The 25155-nt window shown below is 34.7% G+C and overlaps 1 protein-coding gene across 6 annotated transcripts in view; it reads right to left on the reverse strand.

Annotated features, from left to right (window-relative positions):
* LOC149790198 (dual specificity calcium/calmodulin-dependent 3',5'-cyclic nucleotide phosphodiesterase 1A-like) overlaps positions 1–25155 on the reverse strand; it is a 558379-nt gene that overhangs the window by 263623 nt on the left and 269601 nt on the right. Inside the window, exon 1 of one of the 6 annotated variants that reach the window (XM_089972196.1) lies at positions 2637–2670. The exons of the other annotated variants lie outside the window; for them this stretch is intronic. Within the exon in view, the coding sequence (XP_089828322.1) occupies positions 2637–2658 (22 nt within the window). The 5' untranslated portion in view covers positions 2659–2670. Of the gene's footprint in view, positions 1–2636; positions 2671–25155 lie in introns of those variants that run through there. 6 annotated transcript variants of the gene reach the window in all.

The following is a 25155-nucleotide window of genomic DNA, read 5'->3' on the forward strand; positions in this document are numbered from 1 at the left end:
TCAGGCAATAGGGCTGGATCCCAAGACATTTTGTTATTATTTATTCATGTCAGGCAACTCAGTTGTATGCCAAGGCATTTTGTTATTAATTATTCATGCCAGGTAACTTGTTCTATGCCAATGCATTTTTCTTATCGATTATTCATACCATGCCAATTTTTGCGTGCCGAGGCATACAGTTATTTAATATTCATGAAAGAAACCTGGTTGTATGCCGAGGAATTTTGTTATTATTTATTCATGCCAGGCAGCTGGCTTCTGTGCCGAGTATTTTTAAGAGCGAAAAACTAGTTTTTCTTTTTAAAATCCTTTTATTCCCTGCATACATTATTTCGTCATTATTACGTCATATCATTTGAAGAACATAATTTTGTGCAAAACAAATCTGAAGTACAAAGATTGTTTAACTGACAAAAACCAAAAACATTATAGTTACAAACTTTAAGTGCAGTTACACATTAAGTGGGAACCTTACATGCACACCATACTTTCAGAAAGAGAATAAATGAGATTTTCCTATATCATAAAAGAATTAAGTGGAATGTACGTACCTAACCTTCCTTCTGTTGAGTCACAAAAAAAAGTTATATTGAAATTAATTTACTTTAATTTAATTTAATTTACTTTAAGGAAAAACAAGAGAAGAGTCTAAATTTGTTGCTTAAATTAAAGAAGTGTCATGCAGTAAATGTAAATTTTGTATTAATGCAAATGGCGTGAGTAAGAAAGCAGAGTCTCTATTAGTGCAAAGGGTGTGAGTATGAAAGCAGAGTCTCTATAGCAGAGAGTACTTGTTCGTATTTCGTGTATCGTTAGCAACATGGCTGACAGAAGCTTGTTCAGCTGAACGTGAGAATACTTATTTTTCTTCATATAAACTTAAATCAAGCTCAACTACTGGCTTGATTGACCGCTCCGGTGGCCTAGTGGTTAGAGCATCCGCCTCCGATGCGAAAGGTCGTGTTTTCGTGGGTCCCCGGTCGAGTCATACCAAAGAGTTATAAAAATAGTACTAACAGCTGCCTCGCTTGGCGCTCAGCATTAAGTGGTTAGGGTTAGGACTGGATATCACTATATACTGCCACAATGCAGACATCGTAGCGATACGACTGAAAAATTGTTAAAGCTACGTTAAAAATCCAAATCACACACGCACACGCACACACACACACACACATACATAGGCTTGGTATACGGCAACCTCGTTTGGGATCTTCGTTTTTTTTCTTCATACAAATGAAATCTGGGTTCATTTCTTTTCAAGACATTAAGTCAAGATGCCTCAAAAATGATCAATGAGGTTAAAAGTAATACAAGGTCAATTTGAAGCACCGGGTTATGTAATGACCTTCAATCTGTGACAAAACCGCTTTCAGAATGAAAAGGTTTTAGAAGTGAAAGCAACAGAAAAAAATAACCCAATAACCCATTTGATTTAGAGTCTCTCTCTCTCTCTCTCTCTCTCTCTCTTCTTACTGCTGCTTCCAACCATTGGGCCATCTATCAAAATTCGACAAGGTCGTTTCAGTTTATATACTGTCGTGATTCGTCATACTGAGCAGAAATACTCTCTTGCAATCGGCGTAGACAGAATTCATTTTACAGAAAAGAACAGACTGAAAAATACGCGCACAGCCAAACGCTCGGGCACATGGACAGACAAGGATGATCAAACAGACACGGCTGACCACACGTTATCTTAGCAACGTGCAAATAGAATGGTCCTATTCTAGGTTCTTGAAAGAAAACTTGCGTTTCGATATTTCATCTCATTTTTCAGAACATAATCACTAAGGGTCAATTTTTTAAAAACAAAAGTACCCAAACTTCTGAGGACGGTTCTAGCCCCGAATAGCTTTAAGATAAATGCTACTAGGAAAAGAAGATGTGTACATTTTTCCATTTATTGACACCTGGCTGCCAGGATACTTCTGTGTTGATATTTGCTAACTTTAAATAAAATTAGAAGTAAAAAAAAGGTGACAGTTTACCGGCACAGACCCATTTATAATCACTTAACGAACCCATTCAAAAAACTTCACGGACCTTTTCCTAAAACTTCACGGACCCATTAATAATCACTTCACGATTCAAAACAAAAGATCAAAATATCAACAACTGTATGTGCAAATTGATCACCCAATGGTACCTTAGATCGGATGGATTACCTTAAATCGGATGGATTACCGCGGAAAAGCAATTACACTTGGGTGTAAACAGATTTCACTATATAGCACGTCCACAATACATTGAAACCTTTGATAAGGATATCCGCTACATAAAGGACACTCTCAATTGAAGCCATCCTTTATACAAAAGACACCTGGCGTGGAAATCTGAGAATAAATGTTCACTCTCAACCAATAGAAAGAAGCGTTACAGATTTTCATAGGTTCATCCACAAGCTCAAACATTCAGACTCGAAAGTGTTAGGATTTCCAAACGCTAAAAAAAAGGACACTGAATTTTAATCAGGTTTGTATATGCAGCTCTCTACAGAAGAAAAATCTGTATTTTCCCTTTGATGGTATTCTGTAGAACGAATTTATTGTATACGATTATTAACTAAAATGATGGAAGCGTTCTATGTATTGTCTACCTTCATTATTAGATATTAAAATTAATTTTATACTCACGTGCATAGTTAGGTCTACACATAGCGGCATCAGTACTTACCTGGAAAAAAAATATAATTCATATACAGATCACATAACGATACAAATAATCTCTTAGAAAATATATATGAAATCACGGACACAATAGATTGTGTGTGTGTGAGTGTGATTTTGATTTTTAATGTAGCTTTAACAATTTTTCAGTCATATCGCTACGATGTCTGCGAAGTGACAATTTATAGTGATGTCTAGCACTGGGGCATCATGCCGCAGACATGTAGCATGATGTCCCACCCAGTCACATTATCCTGATACAAGGCCGACCGGTCCTAACACTAAAATCTTCATGCTGAGCGCCATGCGAGACAGCTGTTAGTACCAATTTTGTAAGTCTTTTGTATGATTCAGTCGGGGATCGAACCCACGACCTCCCGCATCTGAGGCGGACGCTCTAAATACACAATAGATTAAAACATGTATAGAATATATGAAATACTGTATACAATATATGTATTAAAGTATAAAATATATTAAATAATGTATACAGAATATGAAATAATTGACAAACTGTGTGAAATATAATGCAAATGATTGATCCCGTGTATTTAAATTGAATATTACACGATAACAATGTGTTGCTGGAACACGGATACGCAACCACATTAACTCAAAAGCGACCTAAACACAAATTTTACCAGTGTAGGGGACGAATGATTAACAAACGTACGGATGGATGTACAAGGATAATAGTATGTCCTATCGCTGTCGTGATGAGAAAAAAAAACTATTTATAAGGACATTTAAAGAATTCAGTTAGATTAGGAAAATAAACAACACACTTCATGACGCTATTTTTTTTAATGTTCAATGTACCTGAAATCATGTTGAAATCTTACACTACTCTGAAGGCTATTATAACAGACACCTATCTACAAACTTGTCAAAGTCTCCCTAAGATTGTTTTCTACATAAATACATATATTCAAATATTTCATATAAGTCTTTAAAGTCTGAAATGCCCATTTGTTTTCATTTTCATTTAATGTTCTATTTTATACTACGCACAAAACAAATGGCACGTGCATTTCGAATTTCTATCAGGTAAACGTGGCCTTCACTAATAATGAGATTCCATCGTTCCACGCGACATTATATATATATACACTCAAAGCTACAACTGACTAAGGGCATACAAAAAGGAGTATTTGCACAGCTGTATAATTATATTAAATACAAAAAACAGCTGTATAATTATATTAAATTCAATAAACAGCTGTTGCTTTGAGAAAATGTTTGATGAATTATGAAAAATAAAAACAAATGTTATTAGACGTCAGATCGATCTTTCTAAGCCAATATTATTGAATACAATCTTTGTCATGCCCCATCATTTCATCGCCCATTAGATTTTGCCACTGAATCTCAGGTAAACTGATAGGTGTTCTTTGAAATAGCATATGGTACATAAGCAAATAGTTCTAGTGTTCGCATATACTATAATCGGATGAGCACGTTTATGTTTTTCAGATGTCACACACACACACACACACACACACACACACATATATATAACAATCCATCCAAGTGCACTGGATCCAGCAAGGGTTCACGTGTGTCAGGGATTGATTAAGATAAAAACGCAATAAACTGACAACGAACAGTGCGAAATTAGTATCTAACTAGCCTGAACGCTTTCGACTCTTTAATGAGTCTTTTTCAAATGCAAATGCAAAACATACACAAGACAAACAAATAAAATAGAAAAACGGTTATGTCTGCAAAACTTTACACGTCTGTTTGTACACGAATTAAACCTTTAACTTTATTATGTTTCAACTTGTTTCTTTCAACCTGTTGCTGATACTGGAAAATATTTGTACTGACCTAGAATCGATGAGCCAAAACGATCTCTGTTATTTTATGTAAAATATATGTAAGCGTAAATTATACCCGGGGTATTTCATTGTTATAGTAGTCATTATAGGCTATTAAGCAAATTTATAATTATTTACAAGAAAATGTGTGGGCTACAAACGATAATATTATATATATATATATATATATATATATATATATATATATATATATATATATATATATATATATATATATATATATATATATATATATATATATATATATATATATGTGTGTGTGTGTGTGTGTGTGTGTTGAAACCTTCACAGGATAATAAGGTGAATATTTAAGGTTTTCAAGATAAAAGATCATAAGTTAAGATAAAGGAAATCCGATCCATACCGTGCCATATTTTTCTAATAGACTTCATCCAGGCAATACCTGGCCAAAAATTCTTGTTCAGTCATTTAAAGGAGCGATTTATATAAAATATATCCTTAAAACTCCTTCAGCAATCAAAAACATCAAATAAGCCACAGAAATGTAAACGACAACTAAACAACTGAAATCAACACGGCAAAGCAAGACCAAACAAATCAACAATCCAATAACAGTTAAAACATCAATGTAATAGCAATCAAGCGTTTTACAGTGTATATCAACCTGGTTTGAATATGGTTAGGTCCTGAATTAAACGTTGAATACCTTAGCCTTCTGGTGTGAATATGGTTAGGTCCTGTGTTAAGCGTTTTACAAGGTGTAGCAATCTGGTTTGAATATGGTTATGTGTTGTATTCAGCGTTATACAATGTATTGCAATCTGGTTTGAATATGGTTAGGTTCTGTGTTATGCGTTTCACAATGTGCAGCAATCTGGTTTTAACATGGTTACGTCTTTGTCAAGCCTTTTACTGTGTATAGGAATCTGGTTTGAATACGGTTAGATCCTGTATTCAGTCAGCTTAGTGCTTTGTTCAAGCGCAGATGAAGTTTATTTTAAAAGAAACTGGTAGCCAAGAGCTGTAATCCATTTGTGAGTACTGTAACGGTTGTTTAAGTCGTCCGGATTATTTGTTCCCTAGCCTGGTACTCTGGCATCCCATGATGCTTTACGCATGAAGTCATGCACACACCGTAGAATGGCGGGTACCAGTGGAGAAATTTTAAGATGACAGAAGTAATAAAAAAATACATTGTCCATAGAGAAATAGCATGAAATCACTTATTTCCATGTGTTGCCACCAGCATTTGGTTTGTAATAATTTTTTTTAAATATTTGAAAATATTTGTTTAAATTTTTTTATTAGTCACAACGATGTCAGTTAAATAGATAGTGTATGTGTTTCTTTAAAGCGTCACTATGCAGTACACTATGTCTTATTTTCTGCCATTTTGTGTTAGTTTGGAAGGAGGGGGCGATACGGTGAGAGATTGCGTAACTTGTTCGATTGTTATTTTTAATTCAGTCATGCTTTACTTGAATAAAAATGTTTGTTTGATTGTTATTTAATTCAGTCAAGCCTTATTTGAGTAAAAACGTTTGTTCGATTGCTATTTAATTCAGTAATGCATTATTTGAAAAACAAAGTCTGTTCGATTGTTTTTTATCGTTATATTTACGTAAGTTGCAACATTTTCGAACAAACCGACCTTCCTAGCAACGTGCATTTTAAAATGCATGAATGGAAGAGACACTGGGGCCGGAGTAATGGATCTGGGAGATTATGTTCGTAATGCAATAGGTATGTGTTTATAGAATGCAATTTTTAGAGCTTTACAGTCTCGCCATTTCTATCTTGCTCGTTTAGAAAAATAATATCTTGTTAGTTACGATGTCATAGTCACGACTGGAAATCTGGCTGGAAAAGTATTGATATAAGCAAAACATGAAATACATGCTTAGAGAATAGAGACTATCGTTATATCTTAAATCACCTATCCGTTTTGATTGTGTGTACCTGTGTAATGACGCGAGATTTTACCTTCACATTCGAGATTCGAGATTAGACCTTCACATCCGGGATTTCACATTCGAGATTTTACCTTAATATCCAAGATTTTACCTTCACATCTGAGATTTTACCTTTGTTACGTGTTTAGGCTCTTAAAAAAGGTAACAAGAAAAGAGCTTAAACAACAAACGTTGTAAATTTTAACAAATAATGTATTTCCCTAGAAGAACAGGTAAAAATGAGAAGAGAAAAAGAAAATACGGGTTTACGATTCAAATCCAAAAATAATCAAAGAATTAAATAATAGAAATTCTAGTAATAAAAAGTTCTAATGAAAGTGAGTTCGAATCCTGATGTAATCCAGAATGGAAGGCGATGACATATGCAGTGGTCAGCGTCGTACTGATGTGTGAACAGTTCTTTGTTTAATCACAGAAAATAATTTTCCAGTTTGAATTCTAAAAAAACTTCGATAACTGTCTTTGTCCAAGAATTAATTTAGAGCATAAGTATTTCCATGGAAAAATAATCTTTCATAATCCAAATAATTTGAAGAAAAATAAAATAATTAGCTCCAAAACTGGTCACAACATAATACACTTTGACTTGGCAAGAATCACTTTTAGTTCTGAAAACATCAATAATAAATCTAGCTACAACGCAAAACACATGCCCGGCCGGAGGTGGGTCAGTTTATGGAAAAACCAGAATTTATAACAATTGATACATCTTATTTGACACGTAGGCCATATGTTGCCTTGAATCTAATATATGAATCTTACTCTGAGAAAGAATTCTAAAAAAATATAATATAACAATCGTTTTTTTAATACTAGAAACCATCACTGGTTCCGATTCAAGATAAGGAACTACTTCAACATTATATACAAAGTTTCTATTATTAGTTGTTTACTTTGAAAAATAAAAAAATAAAAACTGTCAAAACTGAACTCTATTCCAGTAAATAAAGTTGCATTACAATATCATGTAATGGAATAATAAAAATTTAACACTAACAAACAAACGATTAAATTAACTCTAAGATACACAACACCTTCACATCCGAGACTTTAAACCTTCATACTTTTAGTGGTGGTCATTTCTTGTATAGATATGGAATTTCAACCGCAATGGGCGCAAACGTTTTTGAAACGAAGCGGTTGATATGTTGGTTGAGCAACATTAACCACGGGAAAACGCGTACTTTGATACAGAAATAATTGATTGGGATCTTTAGAAACGAATTCTTATACAAATATTACCCTGTCTTTTTCATTGCACTTAATGACACATGATTACCGCAGCGTTACAGTTCATTATCTGCTAAATTAGGGTCCATTAGAAACTGGGAGCACGCATTCTCAGGGGCATGTTGTTTGTAAATCGATTTTCATTTTTCAGATTGAAAACGAAATGTGCATGCAATGTTTTTAGATTGAAAACTATAATTTCACTCTAGACGTGTGCTGCTTAAGAAATCCAGATACTTTTATTTTTTATTTGTAACGGGGTATAGAGGATGCGGACTGAGACTATCAAAATTAAAGTACCAGGATTCAGACACCAGTGTCAATATAAACTCTCATGTTTTATTGCTGAGTGAACGTCTAAAGCAAAAACTACAGGCAGTATTCTGGATCTCTTTATTAAAAATAATAATGCCAGTTCATTATCAGATTTTTCACAAAATACAGAGTGCTTGAGAGGTAATAGTTTTGTAAGTTGCCCATTTGCAATTAGTATAAATTATAGCAATATTCACCGGGATACAATTTGGCAAGCAGTTAGTTTTGGGTTCTTGCAAACACACACACTCTCTCTCTCTCTCTCTCTCTCTCTCTCTCTCGCTCGCTCTCTCTCTCTCTCTCTCTCTCTCTCTCTCTCTCTCTCTCTCTCTCTCTCTCTCTATATATATATATATATATATATATATATATATATCTCGAAGAAAGCATTATGCGAGTGTGTCTGCTACACACGAGTGCATATAACATCGAATGAGTAGCATCCTTTTTCGGTGATGCGTGCTTAGTCGTGAGGGAATATGGGTTCGTGTGTGCAGGCAAGGCGACGAGTGCCGTTTACCCGCGGACCTGGGTGCAAATCTCCGTACAGTACGAATTAAAAATTCTCTAACCTGTATGATAGTATTATTTGTATTAAAAATATTAATTCTGCCTACTTTTATCAAGCATTGTTCTATAGAATCCAGTGATATCACTATCCGTTCTTTTTGTTGTATATTTATAATTCTCTCTCTCTCTCTCTCTCTCTCTCTCTCTCTCTCTCTCTCTCTCTCTCTGTGTGTGTATATATATGTATATATATATATATATATATATATATATATATATATATATATATATATATATATATATATATATATATATATATATATATATATATATATATATATATATAATTCTCAACTTTAGCTGTGTTTATATCCTTTGCCATTAAGCCACAAATACTATGCATATGGCATTTACAGAATATTCTCACATTCTGCTAACAACAATAATTTTTATATTAATGTTTAGGAAGTTGTTACTCCCTCTGAAAACCCCAAAGTAGCAAACGCATATTTACATACACGCTTGTGTTTTCTCTCCCTTTGTCACTAAGCCTGGAAAATTTAAATAGGCAACAAAAAAAAAAAAAACCAACCTTCGTTTCCACGACGACACTATAGAAAAGACGGTAAAACATTACCCTTTATATTGTATCATATTGTATCCCTAATGTAATAAAAGCACTTACGTTAGGGATTGTGTCTAACATTTTCATGGATCTGCGTGCATAATGAGGAATGACATGTAGAACGATATTCCAATATAAAAAGATGTCAATACATTATGACGACTTATACAGTCAAAGGAATGTACATGCCTGGTATGTAGCAATGTATATCCCTATTTATCTATAAATCATACACAGCGCTAAATGCTGTCAGCACGCACTTGTTCAAAATCCGTAACATCTAATTTACTTAGCAAAATTAAAAAAATCCATCCGATTTACCATGACAGAACAAACGGATTATTAGTTTCGACTTCAAATTAAGAGTGATGGCAGTAAAATTGTTAGGCGTCTTCGTCTGAGGTATATTAGGAGTCTAGGTCTTACATTTATACCCTCCCCACCCCCCAAAAAAAGCGAAACCAACAAGTTTAATATAATCAACAAATACTTTATTTCTCTACGAAGTGAAAATCTAAAAGAGACAGTATTGTGAATTAAACAGCTACATATATAACGGTATCAGTGCTGTTATGCTGCGATTGCAATAACGGTATCACTATTGTAATTCGCTATTGCAATAACGGTATCACTATTGTAATTACCTATTGCAATAACGGTATCACTATTGTAATTCGCTATTGCAATAACGGTATCACTATTGTGATTAGCTATTGCAATAACAGTATCACTATTGTGATTCGCTATTGCTGTAACGGTATCACTATTGTAATGCCGCTATTGCTATGACTATTGTAATTGTAATGCCGCTATTGCAATAGCGGTATCACTGTTGTAATCCCGCTATTGGTATAACAGTATCACTATTTGTAATGCCGTTATTGTTAAAACGGTATCACTATTGTAATGCCGCAATTGCTATAACGGTATCACTATTGTAATGCCGCAATTGCTATAACGGGATCACTATTGTAATGCCGCAATTGCTATAACGGTATCACTATTGTAATGTCGCTATATATCTATAACAGTATCAATTGTAATAACGCTATAGGTGTAACATATCACTATTGTAATTCGATATTGTCATATCGGTATCACTATTGTGATGCCGCTATTGCTATAACGGTATCACTATTATAATGCCGTTATTGCCCTAAAGGTATCACTATTGTAACGCCGCTATTGTTCTAACGGTATCATCATTCAAATGCTGCTATTGTTATAACTACTGTATAAATGCTGTAATGTCGCTATATAGCTATACAGGTATCAATTGTAATGTCACTATAGCTTTAACATATCACTATTTTTATTCGCCATTGCTATAACGGTGTCAATATTGTAATGCCGCTATTGCTATAACTGTATCACTATTGTAATGCCGCTATTGCTATAACGGTTTCACTACTCTAATGCAGCTATTGCTATTGCTATAACGGTGTCACTATTGTAATGCCGCTATTGCTATAACGGTGTAACTATTGTAATGCCGCTATTGCTACAACGGTGTCACTATTGTAATGCCGCTATTGCTATAACGGTATCAATACTGTAATGCCGCTATTGCTATAACGATAATATTTTACTGTCGCTATTGCTATATCGGTATCGCTATTGTAATGCCGCTATTGCAATAACGGTATCACTATTGTAATGCCGCTATTGCTATAACGGTGTCGCTATTGTAATGCCGCTATTGCTATAACGGTATCATCATTGTGATTCTCTATCAATTGCTTAAGATTCGTGCAAGTGTACGGTGCCTACATTATGCGTTACAATTAATTAAAGATAGTTCGTGAAAGTGTAAGGTGCCCACATTTTTCGTGGCAGTTGATTTATTGTAGTCTTTCGGGTGTCCGGTGTCTGCACTATGATAGGAAAATTATTTAAGATAGTTCTTGCGAGTGTTCAATGCCCACACTATGCGAGACAATTGATTTAAGATAACTCTTGCCAGTAACCTGTTTTGCCGAAACTCTTGGAAAAAATACAAAAATATTATTTTTTATAAATCCTCGAAGCAACCTGATCAGCTCATTCGAAGAATGTACTCTAAATTATATTATGAAATAAACATGTAATCCCCGTAGACGATACAAACATCGGTAAATATCTCAAAAATACAGCGGTATTTGTGACATATCGACAACTCTCAGAACAGCGTTGCCAGTAAAAGGAATAAATTGTGACATTTACTGCTGAAAAAGCCACTGTAAATGTCCCAAACTGTGATAAAGTGCTGAAAAGACCACTGTTAATGTCCCAAACTGTGATAAGATAGTTGAGTACGTACATTCTTAACGGAATATATATTGCTTCAACTACAATTATTTCACTGTATTAGGGCCTTGGCATCGTTATGCCAGCTCGTATACGGATTTCATCCCATTGTTTTTTTTTCCGAGTGTATTCCTTCATGTAGTTCATGTGTCCGTACAGCCATCGTCTGCATGTGCGTATGTTTTAGGAAGATATATCTCACCTTTGTCAACCTACCTATGCATACATACAGACATACATACATACATACATACATACATACATACAGAGAGTGAGAAAGAGAGATTATTAGGTAGATAGATTGAAGAATTACGGCCTATATTGAACGTCCCGAGAGAGAAGAGCTATTGATTGCCTAAGGCCGGTAAAGTGTGACGTACTGGCATTTCCCTGTCGTTTGAGATATTTGCGGACGTTTACGAGATTTACGGGCGTTATGTGTACCTTGAAACTAATTACGCCAATCAGCAGTTGTTTCAGTCGCTTAGAAAATAAAAAAATAATATTTGTTTCCTGATTTTTCCTGGAGATTTGACATGTTACTAGGATCAAATAGAAAGCGATATTAAAGAGTCAACAAGAAATGTAAATGTTTATCGCGCTCAGTCTCTTGGCTTTTGTGTAAGATGACTCGACTGGTGTTAGAAAGGTCAAAATAACCTTATTTTTTATAGGTAAGTCTTTAACATAAGTAACGTAGTCTTGGCGCATCTTAACTTATAATGAATTCACTAAATTTCATCAACAAATATGAAAAATGAAGGAAATATATACAGAACTTTAATTAGTGTGTTAAAACATGTCACTGTGCTGAAACTGAAACACTATACTGCCAACAAATGTCACTGTTTCTAGATACAGTGCTTACTGGTGTTTGTGACATTTACGTGTGTTAATAATGTCTGTCAGTTTCACTTTCTAACATTTGACGGCGATTTTGCACGCGATGACATCTTTATATGTTCCTTCTTACATTCATAATTGTTTGGAATGTTTAGAGGCAACTGGGCAGTGGAACACGCACATGTTTATTTACCCAAATACATATAACAAAAACATGACTTACTTATCTTAGTTAATACATTTATTTCAAAGCTTTGATGTAGTATAAACCTACTAAATGAATCTACAAAATCACAAATATAGCATGTCAGTTTGCATGGCATCCAATAAGGGATCAACCACCTAATTTATCGAAGATGGGGACGGCTGAGATTTTCGTCCAAACTAGGACGGCAATGTTTCGCTCACCTCAGTTCAGCTGCTTATCGACTAATATAATGGAATATAATCTTCTTTCTGACTCAGAGCAAGATTATTCATTTTATGCAGCTTGAGGACCGAAACTGTTTCCTCAACAAAATCACAGTCACTAGCCCCACTGAAAATAAATCGGTATGACCCAAACGAGCAACATTGAGATTGATAACACCAGCCTACATTCACATCTGTATAATGAAGCTGAGAGAGAGAGAGAGATTTGCATAGAAACTGATCCCGTCTTCGCGTTAAGTTTGATTTTGAAGCAAACCGTTTATAAAATAAAGTTTTAAACAAGGGGACCGTAGACATGTAACTATATGCATTCAGCTGCTGGACCTTTATTAACAAGTCGTCCTGGTTTAATGTCTTAAAATGCCTTACATTTGTATAGCCAATTATAAACAACCAGGATCCAGCTGGCATTGGCAATATTTTCACATTTTTGGTTGTCGTGACTTAAGAGAAACTGGTATGGACAACAAAGTAATCGTTTGTCTGCGAACATAGACCTTTAGATCTGAGACAATTTCAACATGTTAATCCAAATTCTTGTATTCAATATTCCAAAACGAACGTAAAAGTGGCAGAGAAAGCGAAAGGTATACAATAAATATACAGTTTGCTTTCTTTTGATTCCAGATGATATTGTGGTTTATATGTGGGAGACAACTGTATGAATGCCGTTATGTTCATATTTATCAGCCATCACTCATCGCGGCATATTTGATGGAAGAATTAAAAGGGTAGAAAACGAAATTAAGAGGGAAAATGCATGAACCAAGTCAACTGAATGAGTGGGAAGATACAAGTAAAATACTGCTGGCTTGAGTGGTGAAGATAATAGCACAAACACTGCTGACTTGATTTGGAAGATACAAGTAAAAATACTGCTGGCTTGAGTGGGAAGATCTAAACACAAATACTGTTGGCTTGAGTGGGAAGATACAAACACAAATAATGCTGGCTTGAGTGTGAAGATAAAAGCATAAATACTGCTGGCTGGAGTGGGAAGATACAAACACAAAGACGACTGAGGTAGGTGGGAAGATACAAGCACAAATACTGCTGATTTAAGTGGGAAGATAGAATTCAAATACTGCTGACTTGAGTGAGAAGATACAAGTACAAAGGCTGCTGACTTGCGTGGGAAGATACAATTCAAATACTGCTGACTTGAGTGAGACGATACAAGCACAATGACTGCTGACTTGAGAGGGAATATACAGACAAAAACACTGCTGACTTGAGTGAGAAGATACAGGTACAAGTACTGCTCACTTGAGTGGGAAGACGCAAACACAAAGACTGCTGACTTGAGTTCTAAGATACAATTATAAGACTGCTGACTTGGGTGGTAAGATACAAACAAAGACTGATGACTTGAGTCCAAAGATAAAAAAACACAAAGACTGCTGACTCGATGGAAGCATCAGCAGAGCAACAATGCAAAAGTCCTGATGACTAAACATTTCTAAAAAGTCCTGATGACAACTTTTTAAAAAAAAGGAAATCTTTACTTTTTCAGTTTTCCCTCGAGGGATCTGTTAGACTAGCGTTATTTTAAATTTCATCCAAAGAAAGCAAAATTATTTTAAGGTCTTTTCTCTTGATTATTTTCTGTTTTTTTTTATTTCTTTGTGTTTTGCTTCTGTTAAGGATAGAGTAAGAAACAGTAACATATTTGTTCACGGAACAGTATTCACATGTGCACTTTTTTAGCAGCAATTTTTTCCCTCGATATTGTTACATTTTCAAACTTACCTGCGAAATTCTATTTTGTCAAAGTCCACAAAGGAAACTAAAATTGCCAAAAATTGAAAACTATACACGTGAGTTGGACCGGAAAGTCCCTTCTTTGACTACTGCATTGCATATCAAAATACGACTTAGTCCACTTCACGTTAACACCTATTATTGGAATCACGTATACTGAGCTATTTCTAATTATGCAACACGTTTTTACTATCAATACCGCATGAGCAGTAATTTTGTCAATCGTCGATATTTTAAAATAAATATTTGCACGGAGAATATGCTATAACACACCTAGTACGATACACAAACCCACCTAAACCGTGTAGATACCGATGGACTGCTTGTGGGTCTGACTTCACATATTCATAAATAAATAAAAAAAATATTTTTAAAAAAACCTAATGTGTCAGCAAGCATTTTGGACATTTACTTGTATTTCTTTCGTCTCTTGAGTTAAACTCAGTTGAAGATATGAACAGAATATTTCCAGATCCGATCCTATACTTGACGACTTGTAAATCCGCGTGGAATAAAATAACCCTATGTCCTCTGGCCATTCCATGCAAATTACATCAAAATACCGGTGTCTAAACTGTATGCTCTGGTTAACTGTGTCTGCAGCAAAATTGTACATTTTAATGTACATGTGACATCAAACCCACAGTATCAACAAAAAATTGGGGAGAGGGGCTGACTTATCAGACTTCAACAGACCCGATGCAAAAACGTGTTTGTTTTCTTCAGTGTCCATGTTAAAGTGTTTGGTTGCTTAGCAATGGTTGGTAAATGCAGCTGTTTTATATAAAATCACAATGACATGATTTTTAAAAAGTCAATCGAGTCTTTATCATGAGTTAACTCTTCTCTGAGTGTTGCTTCCAACCGCAAAAATAACAATTTGAAAGCACAATCCAACTTTATGGACCTGCCGCTCCCACCCCATTTTACCACCCAGCCCCTTAAATATAATGCAGCTGTAAATGTTGGTAATTTAAAACTTACTCAGTATTGGTTATACTATCCCTTATACTAAAACTAACACAGTATTGGTTATAATATCCCTTATACAAAACTTACACGGTATTAGTTGTATGGTCGCTTATACTAACACTTACACGGTATAAGTTATTCTGCCTCCTATACTAACACTTACACGCTATTAGTTATACCATCCCTTATACTAACACTTACACGGTATTGGTTATACTATCCCTTATACTAAAACTTATACAGTATTGGTTATACTAACCCTTATACTAAAACTTACACGGTATTAGTTGTATGGTCGCTTATACTGACACGTACACGGTATAAGTTATACTGTCTCTTATACTAACACTTACACGGTATTGGTTGTATTGTTGCTTATACAAACACTTACACGGTATTAGTTATACCGTCCATTATACTAACACTTACACGATATTAGTTATACGGTCCCTTATACTAACACTTACACGGTATTAGTTATACGTCCCTCGTACTAACACCTACACGCTGTTACTTATACCGTCCCTTATACTAACATTTACACGGTATTTGTTATACTGTCCCTCATACTAACACTTACACGATATTGGTTATACTGTCCTTTATAATAACACTTACACGCTATTAGTTATAGTGTCTCTTATACAAACTCTTACACGCTATTAGTTATACTGTCCCTTATACTAACACTTACACGCTATTAGTTATAGTGTCTCTTATACAAACACTTACACGGTATTATTTATAATGTCCCTTATACAAACACTTACACGCTATTAGTTATAGTGTCCCTTATACTAACACTTACACGCTATTAGTTACACTGTCTCTTATACTAACACTTACACGCTATTAGCTACACTGTCCCTTATACTAACACTTACACGCTATTAGTTATACTGTCCCTTATACTAACACTTACACGCTATTAGTTATAGTGTCCCTTATACTAACACTTACACGCTATTAGTTACACTGTCTCTTATACTAACACTTACACGCTATTAGTTACACTGTCTCTTATACTAACACTTACACGCTATTAGTTATACTGTCTCTTATACTAACACTTACACGCTATTAGTTATACTGTCTCTTATACTAACTCTTACACGCTATTAGTTACACTGTCCCTTATACTAACACTTACACGCTATTAGTTATACTGTCTCTTATACTAACACTTACACGCTATTAGTTACACTGTCTCTTATACTAACACTTACACGCTATTAGTTATACTGTCTCTTATACTAACACTTACACGCTATTAGTTATACTGTCTCTTATACTAACTCTTACACGCTATTAGTTATACTGTCCCTTATACTAACACTTACACGCTATTAGTTACACTGTCTCTTATACTAACACTTACACGCTATTAGTTACACTGTCTCTTATACTAACACTTACACGCTATTAGTTATACTGTCTCTTATACTAACTCTTACACGCTATTAGTTATACTGTCCCTTATACTAACACTTACACGCTATTAGTTACACTGTCCCTTATACTAACACTTACACGCTATTAGTTATACTGTCTCTTATACTAACTCTTACACGCTATTAGTTATACTGTCCCTTATACTAACTCTTACAAGCTATTAGTTACACTGTCCCTTATACTAACACTTACACGCTATTAGTTATAGTGTCTCTTATACAAACACTTACAGGCTATTAGCTATATTAACCCTTATACTAAGAATATGCTAGGTAGTTGCCGCTATCAAAGTATGACCGATACAAATCAAAACATCCAAGCCCACGCTAAACCATTGACCTCCTCCAATTTGCAAATGTACTTTCCTACCAATTTCCCATTTAGCCAAATCCCCCGTGGCGATCTGTGGATATCGTAGACCGTTAGTAATTTCCAGGAAAGAAAGGAGATAATGTAAAGTGATAACGTTTCAGGTCTTACTACCACATCAATCAATAGACGAGAAACATCGCCTTTAATATATTCAGAGCTCGAACAGTTACCTAATTAATATCAAGAACGTAAGATTGCTATTAATAGGAGTTACGTAATATATCAAGAAAAGCAAAGATAACACATTACACCAGTCCCACGCGTGCACCCGAGGGTGAATCAAAATTTTAAGGCTTGCGTGACCATTCCGATAATCTAACAGTTACAGGCGTGGTAAGGACAGCTACCATTGATTGCTCGCGATCAGACGCACGTATTTTGTTTGGAGGGAAAAGCACGTGAGCTGCATGACACATAATTTATATATTATTGAACGTTTTCGCGTCCGTACGTCTGCCTCTCTCTTCATTCGACTGTCCTTAAATTATTCTGCATTTGAACTTAATATGTTCGCACTACAAAAGAATCGGGGGAAATATTAAACATTGACATTAACTATTATTATTTTATTTTTGTTCTTTTTCGTTACTATTTTAATTATTTATCATCCATTATAATAAATTAAAAATATACCTGTCGTAGAACTTTTGCGGTGCAGTTTCATTGGGTGCACACTTTAATCAGAACTTTTCTTAGCACAGTACATTTGGGAAATCAAGTAGGAAAACCCTCACCCTCCAAAACAATAATTATAATAATAGTGTTCACATCGGCCTACGGCTTCAGTTCATGTCACGTTGATAAAATTGATAAATCTCTCTCTCTCTCTCTCTCTCTCTCTCGACCTCATCAAAAGTTAACAATGATATATTGCTAAAGACAGCTTGGAGAGACTAACAAACTGTAAAATGAGAAATCTATGATAAACAGTAACATTGTGCAGACCTCCATAGATTGCTTCGTACCATCTACACTATAAGTAGAGTAATACTTGAAAGCATCAGTACTGTGATTGACGTTGAATAATGTACTTGAAATACACGATAATCTTTCTTTTAGTTTGAACATAGGAAGCACAGAAGTGACATGTCCCGTAGTTTCCTTGAATCCATTTGGTGTCCCAAAGATACGTTCGAAATGCCATCAGTGTAATCAATGGCTGTAACACCCTTTTAAAAGATCTGCATGTGCATGTCTTCAAAACCCATCTGCCGTATCAATTATGGTAACATTCTTATAAAATATTTGCCTGTGTTCTAAGCCTATCCGTGGTATCAGTCGTGGTAGTATCCTTTTAAAACATGATGGTAACACCCCTATAAAACAGTTGTCTGTGTTCAAAAATTGTTATACAATGTTGTCATAAATATCTGAGCCCTTATTCGTCTTACATAATTTTGACAAATATTTACGTCTTTTATAAAGTGGACTATACACGTATCACAGTAAGCCCTTGCGATGAAAAATATATATGCGCTCGGGACGGTATTTCTCAATTGATGATTTCTTTGTTATGCAATAATATTAACGATCGAGGCTGTTTTTCTCAATGTATGGTTTCCGTGCGATAAAAATAATATTAACGCTCTAGGTTGTATTTTTGAATTGTACAGCCTGTGCAAGGAAAATAATATTAACGTCCGAGGCCATCTGTCTCCATTTTTGGTTTCCATGCGATGAAAATAATATTAACGCTTGAGGTTGTATTTCTCAATTTATGGCTTCTGTGCGATGAAAATAATATTAACGCTCGAGGCTGTATTTCTCATTTTATGGCTTCTGTGCGATGAAAATAATATTAACGCTTGAGGTTGTATTTCTCAACTAATGGCTTCCGTGCGATGAAAATAATATTAACGCTCGAGGCTGTATTTGTCAATTTATGGTTTCCGTGCAATGACAATAATATTAACGCTCAAGGTTGTATTTCTGAATTGTAGATTCTGTACAAGGAAAATAATTGTAACGTTCGAGACCATCTTTCTCCATTTGTGGTTTCCGTACAATGAAGATAATATTAACGCTTGAGGTTGTATTTTCTCAAACTGTAGTTTCCCTGAGACGAAAAAATTGTTAACGCTTGTTTCTCAACTTCTGATAATGTAATTATATCAAGAAAAACTAGTTAATATACATAATATCACCCAATTTATATGTGAGGCGATGTTAGGTTTCCATCCATTTTAATGCTTCAGGTAACGATGGCTTCCAGACAGGTGTCCGCTTTATTAGTACAATATTTATCAAGGTCATGTAAGTCATCCTGCAATAGTGCTAGGGAGTCTAGATGTTTCACAAGACATGTTGCTGGCCACACAATATGTATCCACCAAAAATTAGAGGAATGCATAGATGATTTGTCTAGCAGTTACTCTTTAATTATACCTCATCATTAACTGCTTAATTAATAATGCCGTCTCTATGTTCGTGTCTCTTTTTGTACTCATTGACGTAATTAATACAATGGTGTTGCTGTATTATTGGGTTAAACCAAATTTTAGCTTCCCGATGGCAAGGCATATGTAGTGACGTTTGTCTAAGGTTTCCGGTGAGACATTATTTTTTGGACAAGGCTTGCGTGTATAAAAAAGTTCAATATATGTTACGGAACAAGGATAGCGTGTTCAAGTATGTAAATGGGTAAATTCAACAACCTGACTTCAAAGAAATACAATATTCGATCGAAGTAAACAAAGGACTTACTGGTAACGGCAGCAAAAAGACTTATTGGTTGTTTTCATGTGCAAACATTTTGCATTTGTTGGGTCTATTCAGCCAATTGAACACAGCTAATTTTTAAAACATACTACTACATTAAAAACACTAAGAAAATGTGTTTTGCAACAGAAATAAATAAATAAATACAACGCGTAGTTAGCAGATGTGACACTGCATTTCCTCTCTCAATTGTGTTTCATATATTTTAGCTCTATTTAAAAACATCAGTTATCTAGAGCAACGACAAATTGCCTTGCCAGAATAACTGTGTAGACAAAATATCGACAGGTGTCTATTTCAAACATCTCTGATATTATTATATGCTCATTTTTTTCCCCCGTTAACTTCACATTGTCAGAATCGTTAAGTATTCCCCGATACTGAACGCGCGCGACAATACACATATAGCATTCACGTGCATAAAGGAACTACTTTCTATTGTAAACAAACAATGGACGCAGACGCCAGCACTTTTCATTTGTACACAAATAATGTACACTCGCGTAAGAGGCTCTTTACGTTGTGGTTGTTTAAATTTGTTTCTGAATGAACTAAAACATGTTTCGTGGACTGCAATAAAAACTGTTTTGGCACATTCAGCGTTGATACAATGTTACGGATTTAGGCTAGCTACATTATATAAAAGACGGAAGATAAGTTCCTTACAAATAACATACAAGTGACAAGGCATATACTGTCTTCTTTAGCTGGTGATAAGAATGGCAAAATAAAATATACTTACAGTTTTACATCCTGAATTTCCTCAAAATGTATTTGCTTAATTCTGCAAGTCCGAATTACATGAGATATGTCATAGGTTTTCAATCTGGATTACACATTTCGAAATTGTGCTGTAATTTTGATGATAAGTGCAAATGCATCCTCCTTACTGCACTCAAAATGAAACAAGCATTAAATTCCATAGCGTCTTTTTGATAACTGTAATTGAAAGACTTCATATTTTCCCCACATTATGATTTCAAACATTCAATGACAGAAACAGAAACACATTTGCAGAGGTAAACACGTTTCTCTCGCGCCACTTCAATCCGATGTAATTCATGTATAATTTGCACAGATGAATCCAGTCCAAAATAACAAACTTTCGTCGAATCGAAACAAAATACCAAACTATATTCATTCCAGATCAAATGGAACAGTTGTTGCAATGCGCATTCATTCGCAATTCGACTGCAAATTTCAATTTTAACTAGACATGCCATTTCTTTCGAAAGTTATGTCGAGCGCGCGACTAAGTTCAAATTTATCTGGGCGGAGTTATGTGCACATTAATAATGATGTCACTGTGTAATGACAAATCTGCGCTTGTGTATTTAGTTTCGAATACGGCATTCATTCATTTACGTTGCTTCTTGTAGTGTATTTTGTTTATATAATTAAACCTTAGGTTGAATTAAAAAATGAGCATATAATAAAAAGGTTAGTGCATTTGTATGGGAAAACATGAACTCGTATTGTCGGAAGGATATACTGCACTCCGAAGGTCTTGCAGTATTCCATCCCAAAACCCGTTCATTATTTTCCCATACAAATGCAGTAACCTATAATTAATAGCTTCGTATCTCTTGTACTCATACACTGGATTGGCATATTAAAACGATCTTTTAAACATGGTAGACTTACCATTTTGCAGTCTTTTAACATGACTGACCATAACATATTGTAAAGTGTTTTTTAACATGACGGACTCGTAACACCTTGCACAGTCTTTTTAACATGACGGACTCGTAACACCTTGCACAGTCTTTTTAACATGACTGACTATAACACCTTGTAAAGTCTTTTTAACATGACTGACTATAACACATTGCACAGTCTTTTTAACATGACGGACTATAAAACCTTGCACAGTCTTGTTAACATAACTGACTATAACACATTGCACAGTCTTTTTAACATGACTGACTGTAACACATTGTAAAGTCTGTTTAACATGACTGACTATAACACATTGCACAGTCTTTTTAACATGACTGACTATAACACATTTTAAGACTTTTTAACATGACTGACTATAACACCTTGTAAAGTCTTTTTAACATGACTGACTATAACACATTGCACAGTCTTTTTAACATGACTGACTGTAACACCTTGTAAAGTCTTTTTAACATGACTGACTATAACACATTGCACAGTCTTTTTAACATGACTGACTGTAACACATTGTAAAGTCTGTTTAACATGGCTGACTATAACACATTGCACAGTCTTTTTAACATGACTGACTATAACACATTTTAAGACTTTTTAACATGACTGACTATAACACCTTGTAAAGTCTTTTTAACATGACTGACTATAACACATTGCACAATCTTTTTAACATGACGGACTATAACACCTTGTAAAGTCTTGTCAACATGACGGACTATAACACCTCTAATGTTACTAGTTTCTTATCTCTTACACTCATACACTGGATTGGCATCATTAAACCGTCTTATAAACATGATATACTATAGCACATTGCACAGTCTTTTTAACATGACTCACTATAACACCTTGTAAGGTCTTTTTAACATGACTGACTATAACACATTGCACAGTCTTTTTAACATGACTGACTTTAACACCTTATAAAGTCTTTTTAACATGACTGACTATAACACCTTGTAAAGTCTTTTTAACATGACTGACTATAACGCATTGCACAGTGTTGTTAACATAACGGACTATAACATATTGCACAGTCTTGTTAACATGACTGACTATAGCACATTGCACAGTCTTGTTAACATGACGGACTATAACACCTTGTAAAGTCTTTTTAACATGACGGCCTACAACACCTTGCACAGTCTTGTTAACATGGCTGACTATAACACATTGCACAGTCTTGTTAACATGACGAACTATAACACCTTGTAAAGTCTTTTTAACATGACTGACTATAACACATTGCACAGACTTGTTAACATAACGGACTATAACATATTGCACAGTCTTGTTAACATGGCTGACTATAACACATTGCACAGTCTTGTTAACATGACTGACTATAACACCTTGTAAAGTCTTTTTAACATGACTGACTATAACACCTTGTAAAGTCTTTTTAACATGACGGACTACAACACCTTGCACAGTCTTGTTAACATGACTGACTATAACACCTTGTAAAGTCTTTTTAACATGACTGACTATAACGCATTGCACAGTGTTGTTAACATAACGGACTATAACATATTGCACAGTCTTGTTAACATGACTGACTATAGCACATTGCACAGTCTTGTTAACATGACGGACTATAACACCTTGTAAAGTCTTTTTAACATGACGGCCTACAACACCTTGCACAGTCTTGTTAACATGGCTGACTATAACACATTGCACAGTCTTGTTAACATGACGAACTATAACACCTTGTAAAGTCTTTTTAACATGACTGACTATAACACATTGCACAGACTTGTTAACATAACGGACTATAACATATTGCACAGTCTTGTTAACATGGCTGACTATAACACATTGCACAGTCTTGTTAACATGACTGACTATAACACATTGCACAGTCTTGTTAACATGACTGACTATAACACCTTGTAAAGTCTTTTTAACATGACTGACTATAACACCTTGTAAAGTCTTTTTAACATGACGGACTACAACACCTTGCACAGTCTTGTTAACATGACTGACTATAACACCTTGTAAAGTCTTTTTAACATGGCTGACTATAACACATTGCACAGTCTTTTTAACATGACTGGCTAAAACACTTTGTAAAGTCTTTTTAACATGACTGACTATAACACATTGCACAGTCTTTTTAACATGACTGACTATAACACCATGTAAAGTCTTTTTAACATGACTGACTATAACACATTGCACAGTCTTTTTAACATGATTGACTATAACACATTGCACAGTCTTTTTAACATGACTGACTATAACACCTTGTAAAGTCTTTTTAACATGACGGACTATAACACATTGTAAAGTCTTTTTAACATGGCTGACTATAACACATTGCACAGTCTTTTTAACATGACTGGCTAAAACACTTTGTAAAGTCTTTTTAACATGACTGACTATAACACATTGCACAGTCTTTTTAACATGACTGACTATAACACCTTGTAAAGTCTTTTTAACATGACTGACTATAACACATTGCACAGTCTTTTTAACATGACTGACTATAACTCATTGTAAAGTCTTTTTAACATGACTGACTATAACACATTGCACAGTCTTTTTAACATGACTGACTATAACACCTTGTAAAGTCTTTTTAACATGACGGACTATAACACATTGTAAAGTCTTTTTAACATGACGGACTATAACACATTGCACAGTCTTTTTAACATGACTGACTATAATACCTTGTAAAGTCTTTTTAACATGACGGACTATAACACATTGTAAAGTCTTTCTAACATGACGGACTATAACACCTTGTAAAGTCTTTTTAACATGACGGACTATAACACATTGTAAAGTCTTTTTAACATGACGGACTATAACACATTGCACAGTCTTTTTAACATGACTGACTATAACACATTGTAAAGTCTTTTTAACATGACTGACTATAACACATTGCACAGTCTTTTTAACATGACTGACTATAACACCTTGTAAAGTCTTTTTAACATGACGGACTATAACACATTGTAAAGTCTTTTTAACATGACGGACTATAACACATTGCACAGTCTTTTTAACATGACTGACTATAATACCTTGTAAAGTCTTTTTAACATGACGGACTATAACACATTGTAAAGTCTTTCTAACATGACGGACTATAACACCTTGTAAAGTCTTTTTAACATGACGGACTATAACACATTGTAAAGTCTTTTTAACATGACGGACTATAACACATTGCACAGTCTTTTTAACATGACTGACTATAACACCTTGTAAAGTCTTTTTAACATGACGGACTATAACACATTGTAAAGTCTTTTTAACATGACGGACTATAACACCTTGTAAAGTCTTGTTAACATGATGGACTATAACACCTCTAATGTTACTAGTTTCGTTTCTCTTATACTCATGCACTGGATTGGCATCATTAAACCGTCTTATAAACATAATACACTATAACACCTTGCAACGTCTTTTTACCATCACGGACTCTAACACCTTGCAAAGTCTTTTTACCATGACGGCCTCTAACACCATGCAAAGTCTTTTTAATATGATGG

Source organism: Sinohyriopsis cumingii, chromosome 10 (genome assembly GCF_028554795.1).
Source record: "Sinohyriopsis cumingii isolate HCF-2022 chromosome 10, ASM2855479v2, whole genome shotgun sequence".
Lineage (NCBI taxonomy): Eukaryota > Metazoa > Mollusca > Bivalvia > Unionida > Unionidae > Sinohyriopsis > Sinohyriopsis cumingii.